This window comes from Octodon degus, unplaced genomic scaffold (genome assembly GCF_000260255.1).
Source record: "Octodon degus isolate 3935 unplaced genomic scaffold, OctDeg1.0 scaffold00139, whole genome shotgun sequence".
Classification (NCBI taxonomy): domain Eukaryota; kingdom Metazoa; phylum Chordata; class Mammalia; order Rodentia; family Octodontidae; genus Octodon; species Octodon degus.
The window spans coordinates 7,300,351-7,316,685 of NW_004524715.1; the positions used below are offsets into that span (position 1 = coordinate 7,300,351).

At 43.5% G+C, this 16,335-nt stretch overlaps 1 protein-coding gene across 1 annotated transcript in view; it reads right to left on the minus strand.

Annotated features, from left to right (window-relative positions):
- Ppm1h (protein phosphatase, Mg2+/Mn2+ dependent 1H) overlaps positions 1–16,335 on the minus strand; it is a 289,195-nt gene that overhangs the window by 132,030 nt on the left and 140,830 nt on the right. Inside the window, exon 4 of the mRNA XM_004641643.1 lies at positions 8,690–8,802. Coding sequence (XP_004641700.1) covers positions 8,690–8,802 — 113 coding nt within the window. The remainder of the gene's footprint in view (positions 1–8,689; positions 8,803–16,335) is intronic.

Here is a 16,335-nt window from a genome sequence, read left to right on the forward strand (position 1 = left end):
ATCCCCCAGCACCACATGCCAGCCAGCCCCGCCCACAGGTGGGCTGAACTGGCCACACACACAATAAATAAAATGTAAAAATAAATAAATAAAAATAAATAAAATAAAGGATTCTTCTTAAACAAACAAACAAACAAACAAAAACTAGAAAGAGTGCTTGAAATAAAGAGAGCCAATTTAAAAAACATTAGCTAGGTTCACCTTGTAGCTCAGACACTGCAGCCTACGGCCATGCTGGATCCTGGGGTCTGCTTCATACTACAGACCACAATGAATTTACTGTCTGTTTATGCATTTTTTTAAAAAGTGACCCATTGATAAACTATTTCCCCATGCTGCTCCACCTTTTTTCAATAGGAGTTACACTTCACCTTTCCTGTGGTTAAGCTTCACCCAGCTAGGTTTCTCGAGCACTGAGGTCTTTTCAAATCTTGCTAGTTTATCTTGGTTTCAACTCATCTGGAAATTAGATGCTGTGGCCCTGAGAGTCTTATCTTGATGCAGAATGAAGTAGGCAAAGGTAGAAGCTTGGACTGTTTCATTAGAGAGTTCCTTCCTGACGTTAACCCAGTGTTCTACACTATCCCCACAACCAGAGGTAGAAAAGGTCGAGAGCCTGACCACAACTGCCTGCCAACATTTCTAAGTGTGAACATTATATTTCTACAAACTCCTAGACACTTCTTGGCTCAGCCTCCCTAGTGGGTTAAGAGAAAGGGAAAGATGTTAAAAGCATAATTTTAAGTGAAACTGGGGCCACTGGTGTTCTTCCCCACTGGCCCATGAGAGACAAAACTCTACATGGGGGCATGTCTCATCCATTCCACATAAAGGAAGCATGGGCCAGCGTTGGGGCAGTGGGGACCTCAGGTCCACTGAGCAGTAAGTGTAGATTCAGAGTGGAGCTGGACCATGCAAGAACGCCTACACCATCTCTCATTTTTCAGATGAGCAAGACCTATGTTCTAGAAGATCAGACTGGCAAAGAGGGATTCACAGCCATAGAACAGAGGTGCAAGAGTCCCTCGATGTCAACTGAAGCTTCTTGGAGCAGGAGAGAGAACATGGGCTTCGGTGGCTCACCTGCAGGCACTGCCTGCAGCATGGATGGCTGAATGTGCCTCATGGTGTTGTGGGGAGCCTGATGCTTCAGCCTTCAGGCCAGGACAGCAGTAATTCTGAGGATTTATTGGGACCCTCAAGGCTCTCTCAGATGCTGCAGGGCAGACTTTAGGAGAATGAGCCTTTAACTTCACCACACATTACAGTTTTTCAGAGGACTTACCACACATAGATTTCTGCCTCCTCACCTCTCTGTCACTACCTCTAGATTTCCGATCCAGTAGGTTTGGGACAGCACCATAGAATTTGCTTTTCTAAACTTCTGCAGGTGCTATTGCTGGTTTGGGCATACATTTTTGAGGGCCATAAATTTAGTGTAATAGGCATCAGGGAGATGTTCAAATAAGTCCATGGGGAAGAAATGGAGAGAGAGGGCCCCTCGTTGCCTTCTGTGTAGACACCGAGCAGCTTGACAGGAAAGGCAAAAATTGTTTCGAGTCATGAACTGATCTCTCCATTCATCTGTGCATGTGTCTATGAGTCTGTGATCACTGGTAATATCATTTTCTTCCTGTTAATCCTTTCTCTGGGACACAGGCATAGCTAAGGAACTATGTAAAAGACACTAAAAAGACCAGAGATCAAGGAATGTGCAGAAAAGGCAGAAAGAGCAACTCAACTTGCACAGTGGGGAATAGTGGTTAATCTTGGTTCCTCCTCCATATGCTAGTTTTCAAAGAAAATAAGAGACATTAAAGAAAATGAGAAGTTTAGCAAGTTTAATGTAATCAATGAGAAAGACAACATATTTCTGAACTTCAAGTAAGGCTACTATCAAAGAGGCAAACTGGCCAGTGTTGGGAGCCACAGGAAGCTAGGAAATTCATCAAATGTGTGTAGGTGGGACTGGGCCTCAGTGCCTAAAGCAAACAAGCTACCTCAGTCCTGAGAAAAACATCCTGTCTGGTTCAGGCCAGCTATTAGTCACTAGGCAACCTTGTGTCATGTGTTACAAACTTTGCAAAAGTATAAGTAAAGGATTGTTTTGTTGTGCATTGAGTTAGTCTTGCCCATCAGGCGGACTAGCAACCGCCTAGCCCAGCTTTTGTCTTCTGGTCTATCTTTCTCATTCCTGCTGCCAAGTTCTGCCCAGGTAGAACTGTTCATAGTAAGACCAACAGATCCTACAGGACAGTATGGGTAGATCACCCTCTTATAAGAAGAGGAGCTTTGGGAAAGTTCTAAACTGGCCATTGCTAAAATCTGTAGGCATAAAAAGGAATGAATAGTTCCTTACATTCCCATGGGGTGGAGGCACTTACATAACATTTCATTATCTTTTTATATCAGCGAAGTGGAGAAGCCTGAGAGAGAAGACACCACAGATGTGTAATTGGTTTTGAAGTTAGAAATGTAAGTCTTGTTTAATACCCAACTCCTATCCTCAGGAAAATTCAGACTTGTCATAGGAATTCGCCTCTGACCTAATCTATAGAAAGCTTTAACTTAAATGTGGGAACTGTGGAACATTGAGATGAGTGAAAAAGAATGAAAGCAATCTGTCCTGGCTGGGTTCTCGGGCTCAGTGAAACAACTCTTGCAATACGAGCTATAAAGAGCTAATCAAGGAGCATATTTGACCTCCCCACCTTTTCTAGGAGGACTTCAAGCAAATAAGGATAAGACTCTTGGGAATCTGTGGGCTCATTTTGAAAAAAAGACTGTGAGATACTTGCTTATAAATACATTACAAACAGCAAAATAGCACCTGACACCTCGGCAGTCGTCATTTATGGAGTCATAGTTCAGAAGATGCTCAGACTGTTTTCACAGACTCTCCTCAAAATGGAGACAACACTTAAAAGAGCCTCACAACTTTGGAACACCTGGAATGACACAGAGGTCCTGATTTTCAGAAAATACCTTTTCCTATATCATAAACGAATGAGTTGATGACTATAATGCATTTTAAATAGCCTCTAGGGCCAGCCAAATAGCTCAGCAGACTAAAGTGCCTGCTTAGACGGGTGCAGGTACTGGGGTTTGATCCCCAGCATGCTGTGCCAGCCCTGCCCCTGGGACGCGCAGAGATGGCTACCGAGACTGGGTGCATAGTGGCGTGTACCTGAAATCCCAGTGCTTGGGAGGCTGATTGTAGTGAGACACTGTAGTCCCTGTACTAAAATACGTTAAAAAAATAAATAAAATAAAATAGCCTCTAAACTCACACCCATAATCCATTTTAGGTGAAATCTAAAATACTATTAATAAATAAGGCATATTATTATCTTATGTACAAATAAATAGGAAAGAAAATGTTTATCAGATATTTCCACTTTAGAGATGTTAAAATGAGAAAAACAAAAGACCCTGTGAGCTCTGGCAAGGGTGGGAGGTCCCGGGTATGGCACAGATCCTGAGGAAAAGGTGCTGCCACTCAGTCCTGGGCTAAACGACAGCCTGGCGCCTTAGTACTGGGGGACCGTCGGCAAAACACCTCACCTTCCCGTATTTTCAAGTCATTTTTGGTAAACTGTATTTACCTGATTATTAACACTGACTCCACTATATTAATGACAGAATTTAAATATGAACTGCCCTAATAGTATTTACTATGTGCTTAGCACTTATTAGATATTTTATTGCTGCTGTTACTATAATTCTGGTGGAAGTGCAATTAAGAATTTAATGAATCTTAACATGGTTTTCTGCAATCTGAATGCATTCACCTATTCTCATTTACCAAAGCTTTAGACATCATTTGAAGTAAATGGTGCCGGCTTGGCCTCCTCAGTGCCTTAGTTCTCTAGAAATAAAATGAAATCATTTGTTCAGATGGAGTCACAGCACCTTCTTTCCCAACTGAAGAACATATACAGCCTTGTGGAGCTGATGACTCAAACACAATGCGTGATAGTTTGCATACTGCTTTACATGATATTTGCATGCTACTGGTTCATTTTTGCTGGAAGTGAAAAATCCGCTCACCATCTGCTTCTCTGCTAGTCCCTAAGATCTCTAGGTGTTGAGTTGGCTGCCTTTGCCTCAGAAAAACAAAGCAACCTGCAAGCACCATGCAGCTGCTGCATGTACCCCTACTGCATGTGCCACTATGGCCGGTTAGCTGGGCTAAGCAGAGAAAGAAAGTCTGTCCTTGGCTGTAGACCACACCACTGATTTAGTCACCCGCATCACTGAGGACCAGCCTACCCTGAGGATGGCCAGTGACTCCAACGTAGTGAGCCACAAACAGCATCAGTAGTATTTCCTGAAAGCAACACTTGACTACACATATGCCTGATGGTAAATCAGATGATACATAGCTAAGTGGCTTGGAGAATATTCTCGACTACCAGTGGCTTTTGCACCGAACCAGCACAAAGCTTCTCTTTTCCTGAGCATGAATAATTAAATGGTAAGAAATACAGAACAAAGATTTATTTTCTCTCTCAAAACTGTCAAGATTTAAAGCAAATGCATGACAGCTAAAATCTAGCAATAAAAAAGAAAAATTAGCACTTAATTAATCAAGAGCCCAATTGCCAGAATCTTCTGTCAGCTCTAAACATTTGTTTAAACTGAGCTCTTGAATTCCTGACTGCTTGTCCACGAATGATAACAGACCTACATTTCCAAAGACATGAAAAAGTTCACTTAGTTCTTCTGTCTTGGGAAGGGTGCATGGTTTCATAAACTCAAGTACAATGGCACCTCAGTTCACAAATTTCATTCATTCCTTGATTCCGGAAATGACAGCCAAGTTCATGTTCATGTGGAAAAGATAGCAAAAGCAAAAAAAAAGAAAAAAGATAGCCACGGTCGTGTCTGTTAGCTGATGCAGAGCTCATGAACGAAAACAAAATTTTGCTAAATTCTTCAGCTTGTAAAGTAAGTTGTTCATGAATAAAAGTATTCACAAACCAAGGTACTTACTGTATCTACATGATTAGTACATAATATTGGCAATCATTCTATAAGATATCAACTATCCATTGTTTATAAAACACTTGCAAATAATCTGAAGACTTAAGTGTCCCATAAATGATCTGTTAGTCAGCACATATAAACATCAATTCATATTATCCTTACTTTTTGTATGAGATGTTTATATTCTTATATAAATAATGTTTCCATCCAAATGGCTATAAAGATCTAAATTTGTATCTGGATAGTAAGACTTGAATACAGCAAATATATTTAAACTTAATAGATTTTAGAGGTGTTTATTAAAGATTTATTAAAGGAAAAGTATTTGTTAGGCTTTTAAAATTATTACAAGGCAGATGTGTGGTGGTACACACCCATAATTCCAACAATAGGGAAGCCGAAGGGCAGGAAACTGGAAAATTCCGTTCGCACTTGGGTAAATTTATGGGAACTCTGTCTCAAAAATCAGTCTACCTACCTAGCGTCAATGATTAGAAATCAATGAAGTTAATGTAGGCCTGGTGGAATTGCTCAGTGGCAGAGTACTTGCTAGCATGCACGAAGCCTTGCACTGTAAAGGGAGCAAGGAAGGAAGGAAAAAAGAGGGAGGGAGGGAGGGAGGGAGGGAGGGAGGGAGGGAGGAGGGAAAAACACTTGTGCACTTCTATGGGGATTTAGAAAAAAACAAAGACTTCAGTTAAACTAATTTTTTTTTTTTTTTTTTTTGCGGAACCGGGGATTGAACTCAGGCCCTTGCGCTTGCCAGGTAAGCACTTATTCTACTGAGCTAACTCCCCAGCCCAGTTAAACTAATTTTTCAAAACTTAACTCTTAAGAAACATTTGCTATGAAGATCCCCATCTATGGCATTAATTGCTTCCTTGACTTGACACTTCTATAGGTGACTTCAGAATGTGAGAAATTTTAGAAGTTATCTAGTCCAATGCCATCTTTACAGATGAAGAAATCAAGGTCTGGCCTGGGAACTCACTGGGGTAGGAGGAACCCAAGAGCAAGAACCTAGAAGATGCGCTCTTGAAATTGGATGTGGGGTAGGGGTGGGCAGTGGGAGTGGGGGTTGGAGCTTTGGGCGTGTAGAAACCCTGTGGGCATGTGGCTCTGGTAAGTGGCTCAGAACAGTGAAGGAAAAACTATGCTTTCAAATGAGGAAGAGACATGGCAGGAGTTGAGTCTTGAGGAAGGATAATCTAACACAAAGCTATTCTGGGCACAGAAGTTGAGTTAATTGTCCAAGACTGAGGTCATGTGGTGAGAGGTTCCTCTCCAGGAAATGAGGGATGAGCCTGGATACAAAGAGCAGATGCACAGTCATTTGCTTAGTCCCTAAATAGCCTAGGGAAGCAGCTCTCTTTAAAGAACACAGAAGAAGACATAAAGGCAACAGGCAGGTGTGAGAGTGACAGATAAATCATCTTTCAGGTCCTGTTCAATCAGAACAGAAAAGCATCACCTCCTTAGATGGTCATTCATCACCCAACAAGCTCCTGATCCAAGTCTACACATGAGGCCAGAGTCCGGCTTCTCAGTGTACGTAAAAAAAAAATCTTCCCATTCCTGTCTTGAAGCTGCTGCTAAATGTGGGGCAGGGAGGGAACAGAAGGGGATGTGCTGGCTACATGCCACTGAACCCCATCATGGAGAAGCCCAGGATGGTAGCCCTCACCGGGTTTGTGTCTGTGCCTGACAGGCTGACTCAATGGGCACTCTCCCAGGGATACCCATCAGCTGGCTTCCAACCAGGTTCAACCAACAGGAACCCCTGGCCCGAGACAGCAGGTGAGAAAAGAGAAAGAACACAGTACTTTTTCAATTCCTCCTGTAACTCCTGCCCAGTGGCCTTTCCACAGCAGCTATGTAGACTCTTTTGAGAGTCTACAATAGCATTCCCTTCCCGGTCCTTGCAGTCCCAGGGTGGCCAGCCCTTTCTGGGTGATTCTACGCTCCTGGCCAGTTTCCTTGTCCTCTTTCATTCACTGTTGATGCATCTGGGTTGGAGATGTATCTGTCTCTTGCCAGAACCCTGAGTAGACACAACAGATAGAGGCTCGGAGATAAATAGAGCATCTTATGCACACTTCCATTCGCTGTGCAAAAGTTTACACTGAAATCCAAGACATGTTACCCTCAAAATGGAAAATCCACATGTACTTTTGAAATAAAGTTGTGGCCTTGGGTGTTCACACTCCTTTGTTCCCTGAGGTCTTCAGTGGAGGAGACAGAAAGGACACTTCATTAGGAGGAGAGATGCCTCAGGCCTTGGTCTCTTGCTTTGTTAAGGGAAGTACAATTGGGGTAAATTTCTAGACTATTTCAAGTGTGCTGATCGTCCAGGGTATAGAGACAATAACAAGATAAACTCATGACAAGCAAAGACAGGGAGTGGGGGTCAAGCCTGAAAAACCAGGAATGCTGACTAGATTTCCAGGGCCTACAGGACCAACAGAATCCCAGGATGTCTAGCCCTGACCAGGAAGCTGCTCCTCCTCTGAGGTCATGGTGTTTGGAGTTTAGTACTTTTGTTGCTTTCAGAATAAAGAATCTTCAGGAGGGCTGGAGAGACAGCTCAGTGGTCTAAACACCTGCCTGGCAAGCCCAAGGACCTGGATTCAATCTCTGGCACAAGATGCCATGCTGGCCCCAGAACCCTGGGCATGCAGGGCTGGCCACTGAAACACCAGGTGTGCTGGTGCATGCCTGTAATCCCAGCGCTGGGGAGGCTGAGATAGGAGGATCACTATGAGTCTGAGCTGCATAGCAAGACCCTGTACCAAATAAATAAATAAGTAAATAAATACTAAAAATTTTTAAAGTCTTCAGGAAACAGATGGGGTATGTAGCCAGATGTTTTATTACTAAATGGGCAGAGAACTACGCATTAATCACACATCAGCACATCTCCCATAAGGCCCAACTTTTAAATCCCCCACATCAAAAGGAAAGAAGTGTCACTTAAAATAAAATTAAAACACCAGTTTATTTTGATCCCTGGTAATCCTGGATAAAGCAAGGGTTAATCATGATGTCCTGGCCAAAGGTCCCTTGAGCTGAACCTGAAAGAGGTGAGGCTTCAGCTTCTAAGAGCTCGTGTATGAAAGCAGAAAGTACTGGATTCCTGGGAGGGCACAGTGCAAAGTCACGGTGGGGAAGCGTAGGCAGCTGGGTGTCCTGCCAGGCCCCCCTCCAAAGGTCCCCTGGAGTGGGGTCTCTTGCCTCTTATCCCTATATCCTCTCGGTATTCTGCCTCTGCTGTGTTCTCACTGAAAGCTGGTTCTGAAGCCAGAAAACATCTGAGTAATATGGATTCAGAACAAGCACAGGTATCCGTGTGAATTACTACCTGAATGACAATGCTCGGACCTCACCTACGCTTCCAAAGTGCATTTTCACTAGGACACAGAAGGCGCAAGCAAAATTATCTCCAATCTTTTAATTGTAATGAAATGATTTTTTAAAATGACCAGAGGGGCTGGTGAGATGGCTCAGTGATCTAAAGCACCTACTCAGAACAAGCCTAACAAAGCACAGGGACCGCAGTTCAATCCCCCAGCACCACATGCCAGCCAGCCCCGCCCCCTGGTGGGCTGAGCTGGCCACACACACACACACACACACACACACACACACAAAATGATCAGAAACCATTAGAAATCAGTAAGAACAAGACAGCTAATGTGCTTACCTGCTGTCCCCAGCATTTGCCACGTACAGCTTCCCCAAAAGGCAAACCACAATCAGGGCTGTGCAGCCGCCAGATATGTTATAGGAACTCCTCTCTCGTTCTATTTGTAGGTCCTGGAGAAGACAAGAAAGTTAGTGTTGGGTTGTGTGGAAGCTGGCATCAAAGGCTTTCTTAGGCTGACTCAACACAGTCCTATGCCAGGACACGCTCTGAGAAGGGACAAGAAAATCCTAGGGCTTGGTCTCCTAGGACCTAATGGAGACTCCGAAGCAGACAGTGCACAAAGCTGCCCTGTAACAGACCATCTGCAGATCGGAGACAGCAAACACAAGCAATCAGACTAAATGAGGACACAATGTAAGTCATATTCAATACGTATTCCCATTTAAAGGAAATTTAGTCTTTGTGTGGATTGCCCGAGTGCCGTGTGGAAAACAGAATAGCGAACCTGAGGATGCCAAGTACTTGGAGCTGATCAATGTTTTCAACTCCAAAGCCTTGCATAGTTCCTTTTACAGCTAATTAAAAGAAGGGTTTTGAAGAATTGCCTTCTATTCAGGCAGGAGCCGATCCATGACTTATACATCAAACATCTACACTTCTGAACTCTGATCTCCTCCTCCAACTGCCACCGATTCATAATGGTGCCTCGTTTACAATGACAATGACCAACATTTCCAGAGCCCTTTCTTGACGCTGAGCACGGGGCTAGGCATTCGATTACCATCACTACTACCTTCATTGTTTATAGGCACAGACGTGGGTAGAGTCCTCTTAGAGACTGGACTACAACCTGGTTCTCTTCCTCCAGAGACTGTTGTTCCCTGCCACCTAATAAAGCATCCCCAAGAAAACTAAAAACAGACCCACGCGTACATCGACAGAAGTCCACCAACAAGACAGATGCCTTTGTGAGGCCACATCAGTGGCAGAAGCAAGAGTTCTGTGTCCTCAGAAAAGTATGGGTTGAATTAGCAAAACACACTGACATCGAGCTAAACGTAATCTCCTCTTGTTGGGCAGAGGGAAAGAAAATAGGGTTTGGTAATTATGGGAAGAGGAACAAATGGCCCTGATTTCTGATGGTGCAGTTGGTAGATTCAGGGCTGGGACACTTGTGTGTGTCTTGGAAACTCACAAAATAAGGGCTGCCTGAGAGAGACCCCGCATAGAAGGGAGTTAATTTCAGGCAACTCAACATTTTACTAGCAACTGCTGCGATGGAAGGGCCACAGATATGAAGACAGACAAATCACCAGCATGTGATTGAGAATACAGCAGAGGATTAGCAGCAGAACACTGCCTAAAGAAAGAGTAGGCAGAGAAAACATACGAAGAGCAGACCAAGGAGAAGCTAACACGGTGGGAGTGCTCTGGTAAGGGCAGGGGAGCTGTGGAGTCACGCGGACCTACCCGGTGGGCTGTGGAAATTCAAGGGCAAGCAAGAAGGAACTTGAATAAGGAGGAAGACAGTGCACCAAGGGCTGTGAAAGGGCCAAACGGGAGACTGGGTTCACAGGACTATGCTAGATGCCCCACACTTACTTAAAAATCTGTATAAACAGGCTCTCTTAGGGGATTGTTGTATGAGATTAGATGGCACATGTAGGGTTTTGACAGCCATGGAGATTCTTCCCACATCCTGGAAAGTTCACGACCGAGTATTAGCAGTAATTGTTATCAGTGAGTTTTCTTGCTCTTTTAGAACCTCAACACACCCGTCGGGCCAAGTAAACAGGAGTTTAAGAAAAGTCCATTACATAGGCGAGTAAAGAAATACACTACAAAATGCTCGGGCTTCCTAAATGTCTCACTTCCACCTTACTTCTGCTTTCATGTGAGAAATGAAGTCCGTTTTTAAGTCAGAAGTCCAACGCCTATCCCGCAAATGCACCTCAGAATAATAATTACACAGGAATCCTTGCTTCAATCCAATGCAATCCATGGGCAGCAATGACTGCGTGCTTCTCAGATCCTGCACAGAGATGTCGGGGGCTGGTGGGTGAAGAGAAGGCGGGACATGGATGTCAGCTAGGAAGGATTCTCTCAAGAAAATAACAGAGAAAAGAGTCAAGATACCAATATTTTGTGTATGAACTTTAAAATACACAAATGACACCAACAATCCTACCTATCAATTCCTTTGTGGGTATATCTGCTAATTTTTGTTATTTAGCTCATAAAGCTGATATTATATGTGCTTTTCATGCATAATCAATAAATAAAATGGTATAACCAAGTCCTCATTTAATGAAGGGGAAGGAACTTCTCAAAAAATTATCCCTTCACAACTAGAATCAGTATGTTTGAATAGCTCTAAGATCTAAAGGAAAGACAATTTTTATTAAAAAATTCTTTGAGTACCCAACTCCCCTTGCATGTTGCATATGGATTGGAATGTGAATTATGTTTGTAGGGCTTAAGAGAATTATTAGTTCAATCCAAAAGGGGAGAAAAATCTGACAGCATACAAAGTCCATATAAAAATGTTGTTCATGGCAAAGAATTCCCCTGGCACTCAGGCAAACAGATTTATTCTGCATCGTAGGTAATGACATTATTTATCATGGCTTCTAACATAAGCAAGAAAATCTAATTTTAGAAGTATTTAGTCTTCGGAGAGAAAAATCAAGGTAGAGGGTGGAATACCAAAATATTCTGCTAAGGGACAGTTCCTATTTGCCCTGAATGTTAGGGAGAATGTTCCAGTCAGTTTATTTAGTTAATCCCTTACAATTAGATTAAGAGTGTGGTTCTGGATTTTTTTTCTAATTGATTCATTGTTTCTTTTGTCTTTTTCCACATTCCCTCTGTAGTTTGCTCTGAGTAAGAAATGCGACTTTTATTCAAGAGACTTGGCTCATCCGTGCAGGCCTCGTTGTCTTCACATATGCGGGGGAACACACAGGTGTGTCCACACATGTGCATATTAACGAGAAGCACACTCGGGGCAATCACAGGGCGATCACAACTTGAAAGCTGTGTTTCTGCAGACTTCAGCCCCTGAAGGATTCACTGACATTAAAACACACTCTTCTATTTCTTATAAAACTGTGTGCAACTAGAACAGATTCTAAAAATAATTGCTTCCCTCCTCTCCTCCCTAGAAGCCAAAATAGCACATTTATTTTTGCCTACACACACCACCTACTCCTCTTTAAAGGATGTTTCATGAAATCTTAGTACTGAAAGGAACATTAAAAGAACCATCTGGGTGGTTCTTTTACTATCAGATTAAACATGATAAATGAAGTCAATAAAGATATATTTACCATTGAATTTACTGCCTTTTCCCCTAGGCCCTCAAGCTTTCAAATTAGCTTAAGCTTTTTACACTTTAGGTAAAAAATAAAAATGGATATGGGTTTTTAAAAAACCCTTAAGATGTATGTGTGTGTTTTTTTCCCCCCACAAATCAGTGGAATCATGAGCTAAACTGCCTACTGCTTTGTGTGAAGCACCAACTTATTTGGAATATTTCTCTATTTTAGCTGCCAATGAACGCCAAGATGTTAGTCTAGAATAACTTAGTAGCAAAGCACATCCACGTAGTACCATCATTTTCAAGGTTTAAAGAATCACTTCGGTGCAGAAGATTCCCTTCACATGATGAATAATTTATCTGCTCAATCAAAGGCCCTGATCCATCTCATGGAAACGTGCTACTTATTAGTAGGTCTGGGTTACTGTATTCTGTGCTGTGACAGAAATCTCTCTAACTCAAAGACGAGATCCAATTTGTAACGCTGGAGATTTTTTGGTCCTTGTCGTTGCAAGGGAAGAGTGAAAGCGGAGAAGGAACAGAGGTATGTGTGAAAGGAGACCGATTCAACTGGAAAGAACCGCAGGGGAAAAGCATTTTCTTGTCTAGAAGGGTTGCAATTTGGCCTGAACCTCTCATAGATGGTGCAGCTCCAGGGTCAGCCTCTGTTCCCTACCAATTCTCAGGTCGCAAAAGCAGTCAGCAGAAGAATGCAAGTGTGGGGTGCTTTCAATAGGACCTGGAAGCTCTCCCTGGCCGGGTTAAAATATGGTCCGAGCACACTGCTAATGGTGTCCTCACGAGTAATAAGGCACGGTTTTAATATCCAGGTCTCATCCTGGTTTATTCTAAGAACAAGGTCATCTTCAGCGAGTAGTTGAAGAAAGAGGGGGAAAAAGAAAACAATAACATCAACTCCCCCCCACCACCACCACCACTATAAAACCACACACCCGGCCAGTACCACCCAGCACTGCCACCTGCTGGCTGCTACGGAACTGCATGCTCAGTCCTCCCTGAAGGAACTAACAAAACCCAAGATGGAAAAAATAAAATGCTGGCTTAAATGAAGGCAGATATCCAAGTTCCTAATTTATCATTAATATGGTAGAGTTTTTTTTTAATCCATATTTACAAACTGCAAGTAATCTCTGCTTTCTTTCTCTCCCTTTTCACTGCATTGTCACGTTATAGTTTTTACCAAGAAAGCTAAGCTGATTGGTATTCCCAACCAATTTACTGGGTGAAATAGCAAGATCTTTTGGAGACTTAAAGTTAAAATATTGCCATTTTCTCCTTTCCTGATAACCAAACTTCTAGAACATTTTAGAACATTCTTGGCATGGAATCTACACTCACACTGTAAAAAAGAAATAGGCCAGAATTGTATTTCCTGCCCATATCCAGAACTCATGCCCAGTAGCTGACAAGCTAAAAGGCTAACCACTGCTTGAGTTGGTTCTCATCACTAAGAAGGGAAAGGCCTATGTCATAACCCTGGCCCTGGAACTTTCTCTGCCAATCAGAAATAGTCTATTTAACCAACTGTTCGGGAAGGTGGGACAACAGGGAGATTTGAAACCAGAACTCAGCCCCAGGCCAAGGAACAACCCAAACATAACAGGTGACAAAACTTAACGCTCAGCCAGCCACTGCTGCAAAATATCATAGGAAAGTAGACTGGATGGAAGTCTAAATGTTCCAGAGATGCTTGTTCTTCAGGAGGCCGCAGTGTGTTTCTCACAGCAGACACAGGGAGAACTGGCTCCACAGCCTTCTCTCTAGGAGGGCAGACCCAGCGGGACACAGCAGGACACAGCAAGGGGGTGATGGGGCAACCCACCCTTGACAGTGCGCGCGGTAAGCATTAAAGGACGGTGGCCTGAGGTCGTCCACACCACAGGTCTCATGCTGTGCCAGGCAACCCAAGGAGCAAACATGAAAAGCAATGTTTTCAAAGAGGCTCACAGCGTTTGATCAAACTGCTACCATCTCCCTTTGTTCGAGGCATGTTTTTCTCTGTCCTGTGAGTCTGTATTTTGTAAATAGCACCTACTGTTTCCTAGAAATAGTAACTACTTAATCTGGCTTGGTGTTTGTGAACATGTTTAACAGATGGTCCCTTCTGGACTACTTGTAAATCAACATTGCATGACATCCTTTAATGTCACTTTAGAACTCCAAAACAAGTGAGAGATGGCATATTTCTATATTCCTGTAATGTGTAACTAGAAATGGACCCAGAGAGGTTTTATCTGTTACTTCTATCTGCTTTCAGGCATAGCAGAATGCTGATTATAAAGTGGAAGCTTTGTAAACACTAGTGACCAAGAAAAGTATTACACGGAGACAGAAAGGAGGGAGAGATTCTATATTACTGAACTAGTATAAATAAAGCAAGACCCCAGAGAAGGGGACACTTATCTTGTAGGGATACTGTAATATCCTGGTATACTCTGTATATCTCAAGGGTATTTTTAGTCTTGAAGTGACATAAATCTTTCTTCCTTGAAGTCAGGTATTGTCCCCCACACTTGAAAAAGTGATTAAGCAGGATAGATAGGGATATTTTATTTTTTTATTTTTATTTATTTATTTGGCAGAACAGGGAATTGAACTCAGACCCTTGCACTTGCCAGGGAAGCGCTTATTCCACTGAGCCATCTCCCCGGCCCCACCAGGGCTATTTTAAAGTATCCTGAGATCTGTATCTCAGGAGTGACAGCCGCAGGGTATCATAAGGTAAGTCACAACGTAGGTGCTGACCTCTAGGGGCTGAAGGTGAGAGAGAAGACAAGCAAACCACCAGGCGGAGATGCTCGCCGGTAACCTACTCTGATGGTGAACGTTCCCAGTATAGGAGAACACAATGGCACAAAAGCTGCACTAAGACAGAAGACGTCCAGATAGGAAAGCTACCGTGTGGCTGGCCAGTGCGGGAAGGAACAGCCTAGGAATGGCCAGGGAACTCCAAAGCTGTTCCTCTCTGGAAATGCTGGAGAGGAGACGCCAGATTAGGTCAACAAGATGAGAAACGCAGCGGGCATTCAAAAATCCAAGCTTTGCTTTGAGTCCATGGCTCTCAAGCTAATAATGAGGGGACGTAAAAGTACTTCACACAAGCGGACAATGGCCTTTAGATTATTGTTGTGCTTGGGGCTTTTGCAAGGGGAACAATATAATACAGGACACATAATATTAGTTTATAAGGGATCACCAAGAATTATATACAACAAGTGCAGGACATCTATTCACACACTAAATACTAAAGAAGCCAGCCGAGGACCTGGATCCTGCTTCACGGATCTGTGCTGAAAAGGCCCAAAGGTCAGTGGAGGAAGCTAGGCAGCCTATGGCAGTGGGATGAAGGATCTGTGCCGGCAGGCTGAGGGATCTGAGTTGGAGCTAGGAAGCAATGCTCAAGGTAAGCGCTAAAGCTCCCCCAAGAGTACCACAGCCGTCCTCAGCAACAGTGAGGTCCCGAGTTCCTCCTGCGATGAGGAGAGCCGAGTTCCCATCAGGAAAGCCAATGCGATAAGCTTCTTCATGAGACTGAGCAGTGCACCATCTTCCCCTCTAGAGCGAGGAAGTGAAGCTCATGAGAAGGACCTGAGCTCCTCCAAAGTTCATCGGGAGAGCCAGCACGACAAGGTCCTCCGGCCGAACAGCCCAAGAGAGAGAGCAGCCTCCATCACAGCTTCTCAAGAAGCATCCCTAACAGCGCTTCGGCAGCTTCTCCTGTTCTGCCCTTCCGCTGCTGGAAACAGTCCTCAGGTGGGCCTCCCACACCCAGCACCACACTAGCTTAACTCAGTTGGGTGTAATAAGTTGACCACCAGTTAGAAATCCACTACAGCTATTGTTCTGAGACCACTTGGTATAATTTGTGTGGTCCATTCTGAAGCTCAACGTGAACAACTGAATGATTAAGTCAGGCAGGATTTCTATGAAATCAGAGCCTCTTCTGAAGTCCCTAATGAAGCCAAGAAAAACAAAGGGACCTATTTGTGATTACGGTAACATCAGACTTATCATCAAAGAAGGACATGTCTGAGTGTCAAAAGGGAGTACTATTAATAATTACCCTGGGACAACAGGCTGAGATCCTGGCGAAGTGTGAGATATAGGCACTGTATCCAACACCATGAGAAGCAAAACATGGTGTTGGATACAGCATGTTAAGTACCTACTTCTCACTTAAAGAGGCCAACCATATGGTACAAGGTCCAGGCAGGCTGTAGGCACGCTGGGGGACTGTCTCCTGAAGAAGCAGGGTGACGAGCCAGGGCTGGGGGACATGTATTCAGAAGCAATGAAGGTGGAGAAAAGAAAGTTTACAGCTAAAAGTTCAAATAGGTCAAGCATTCCTAATCCAAAAGGCCCA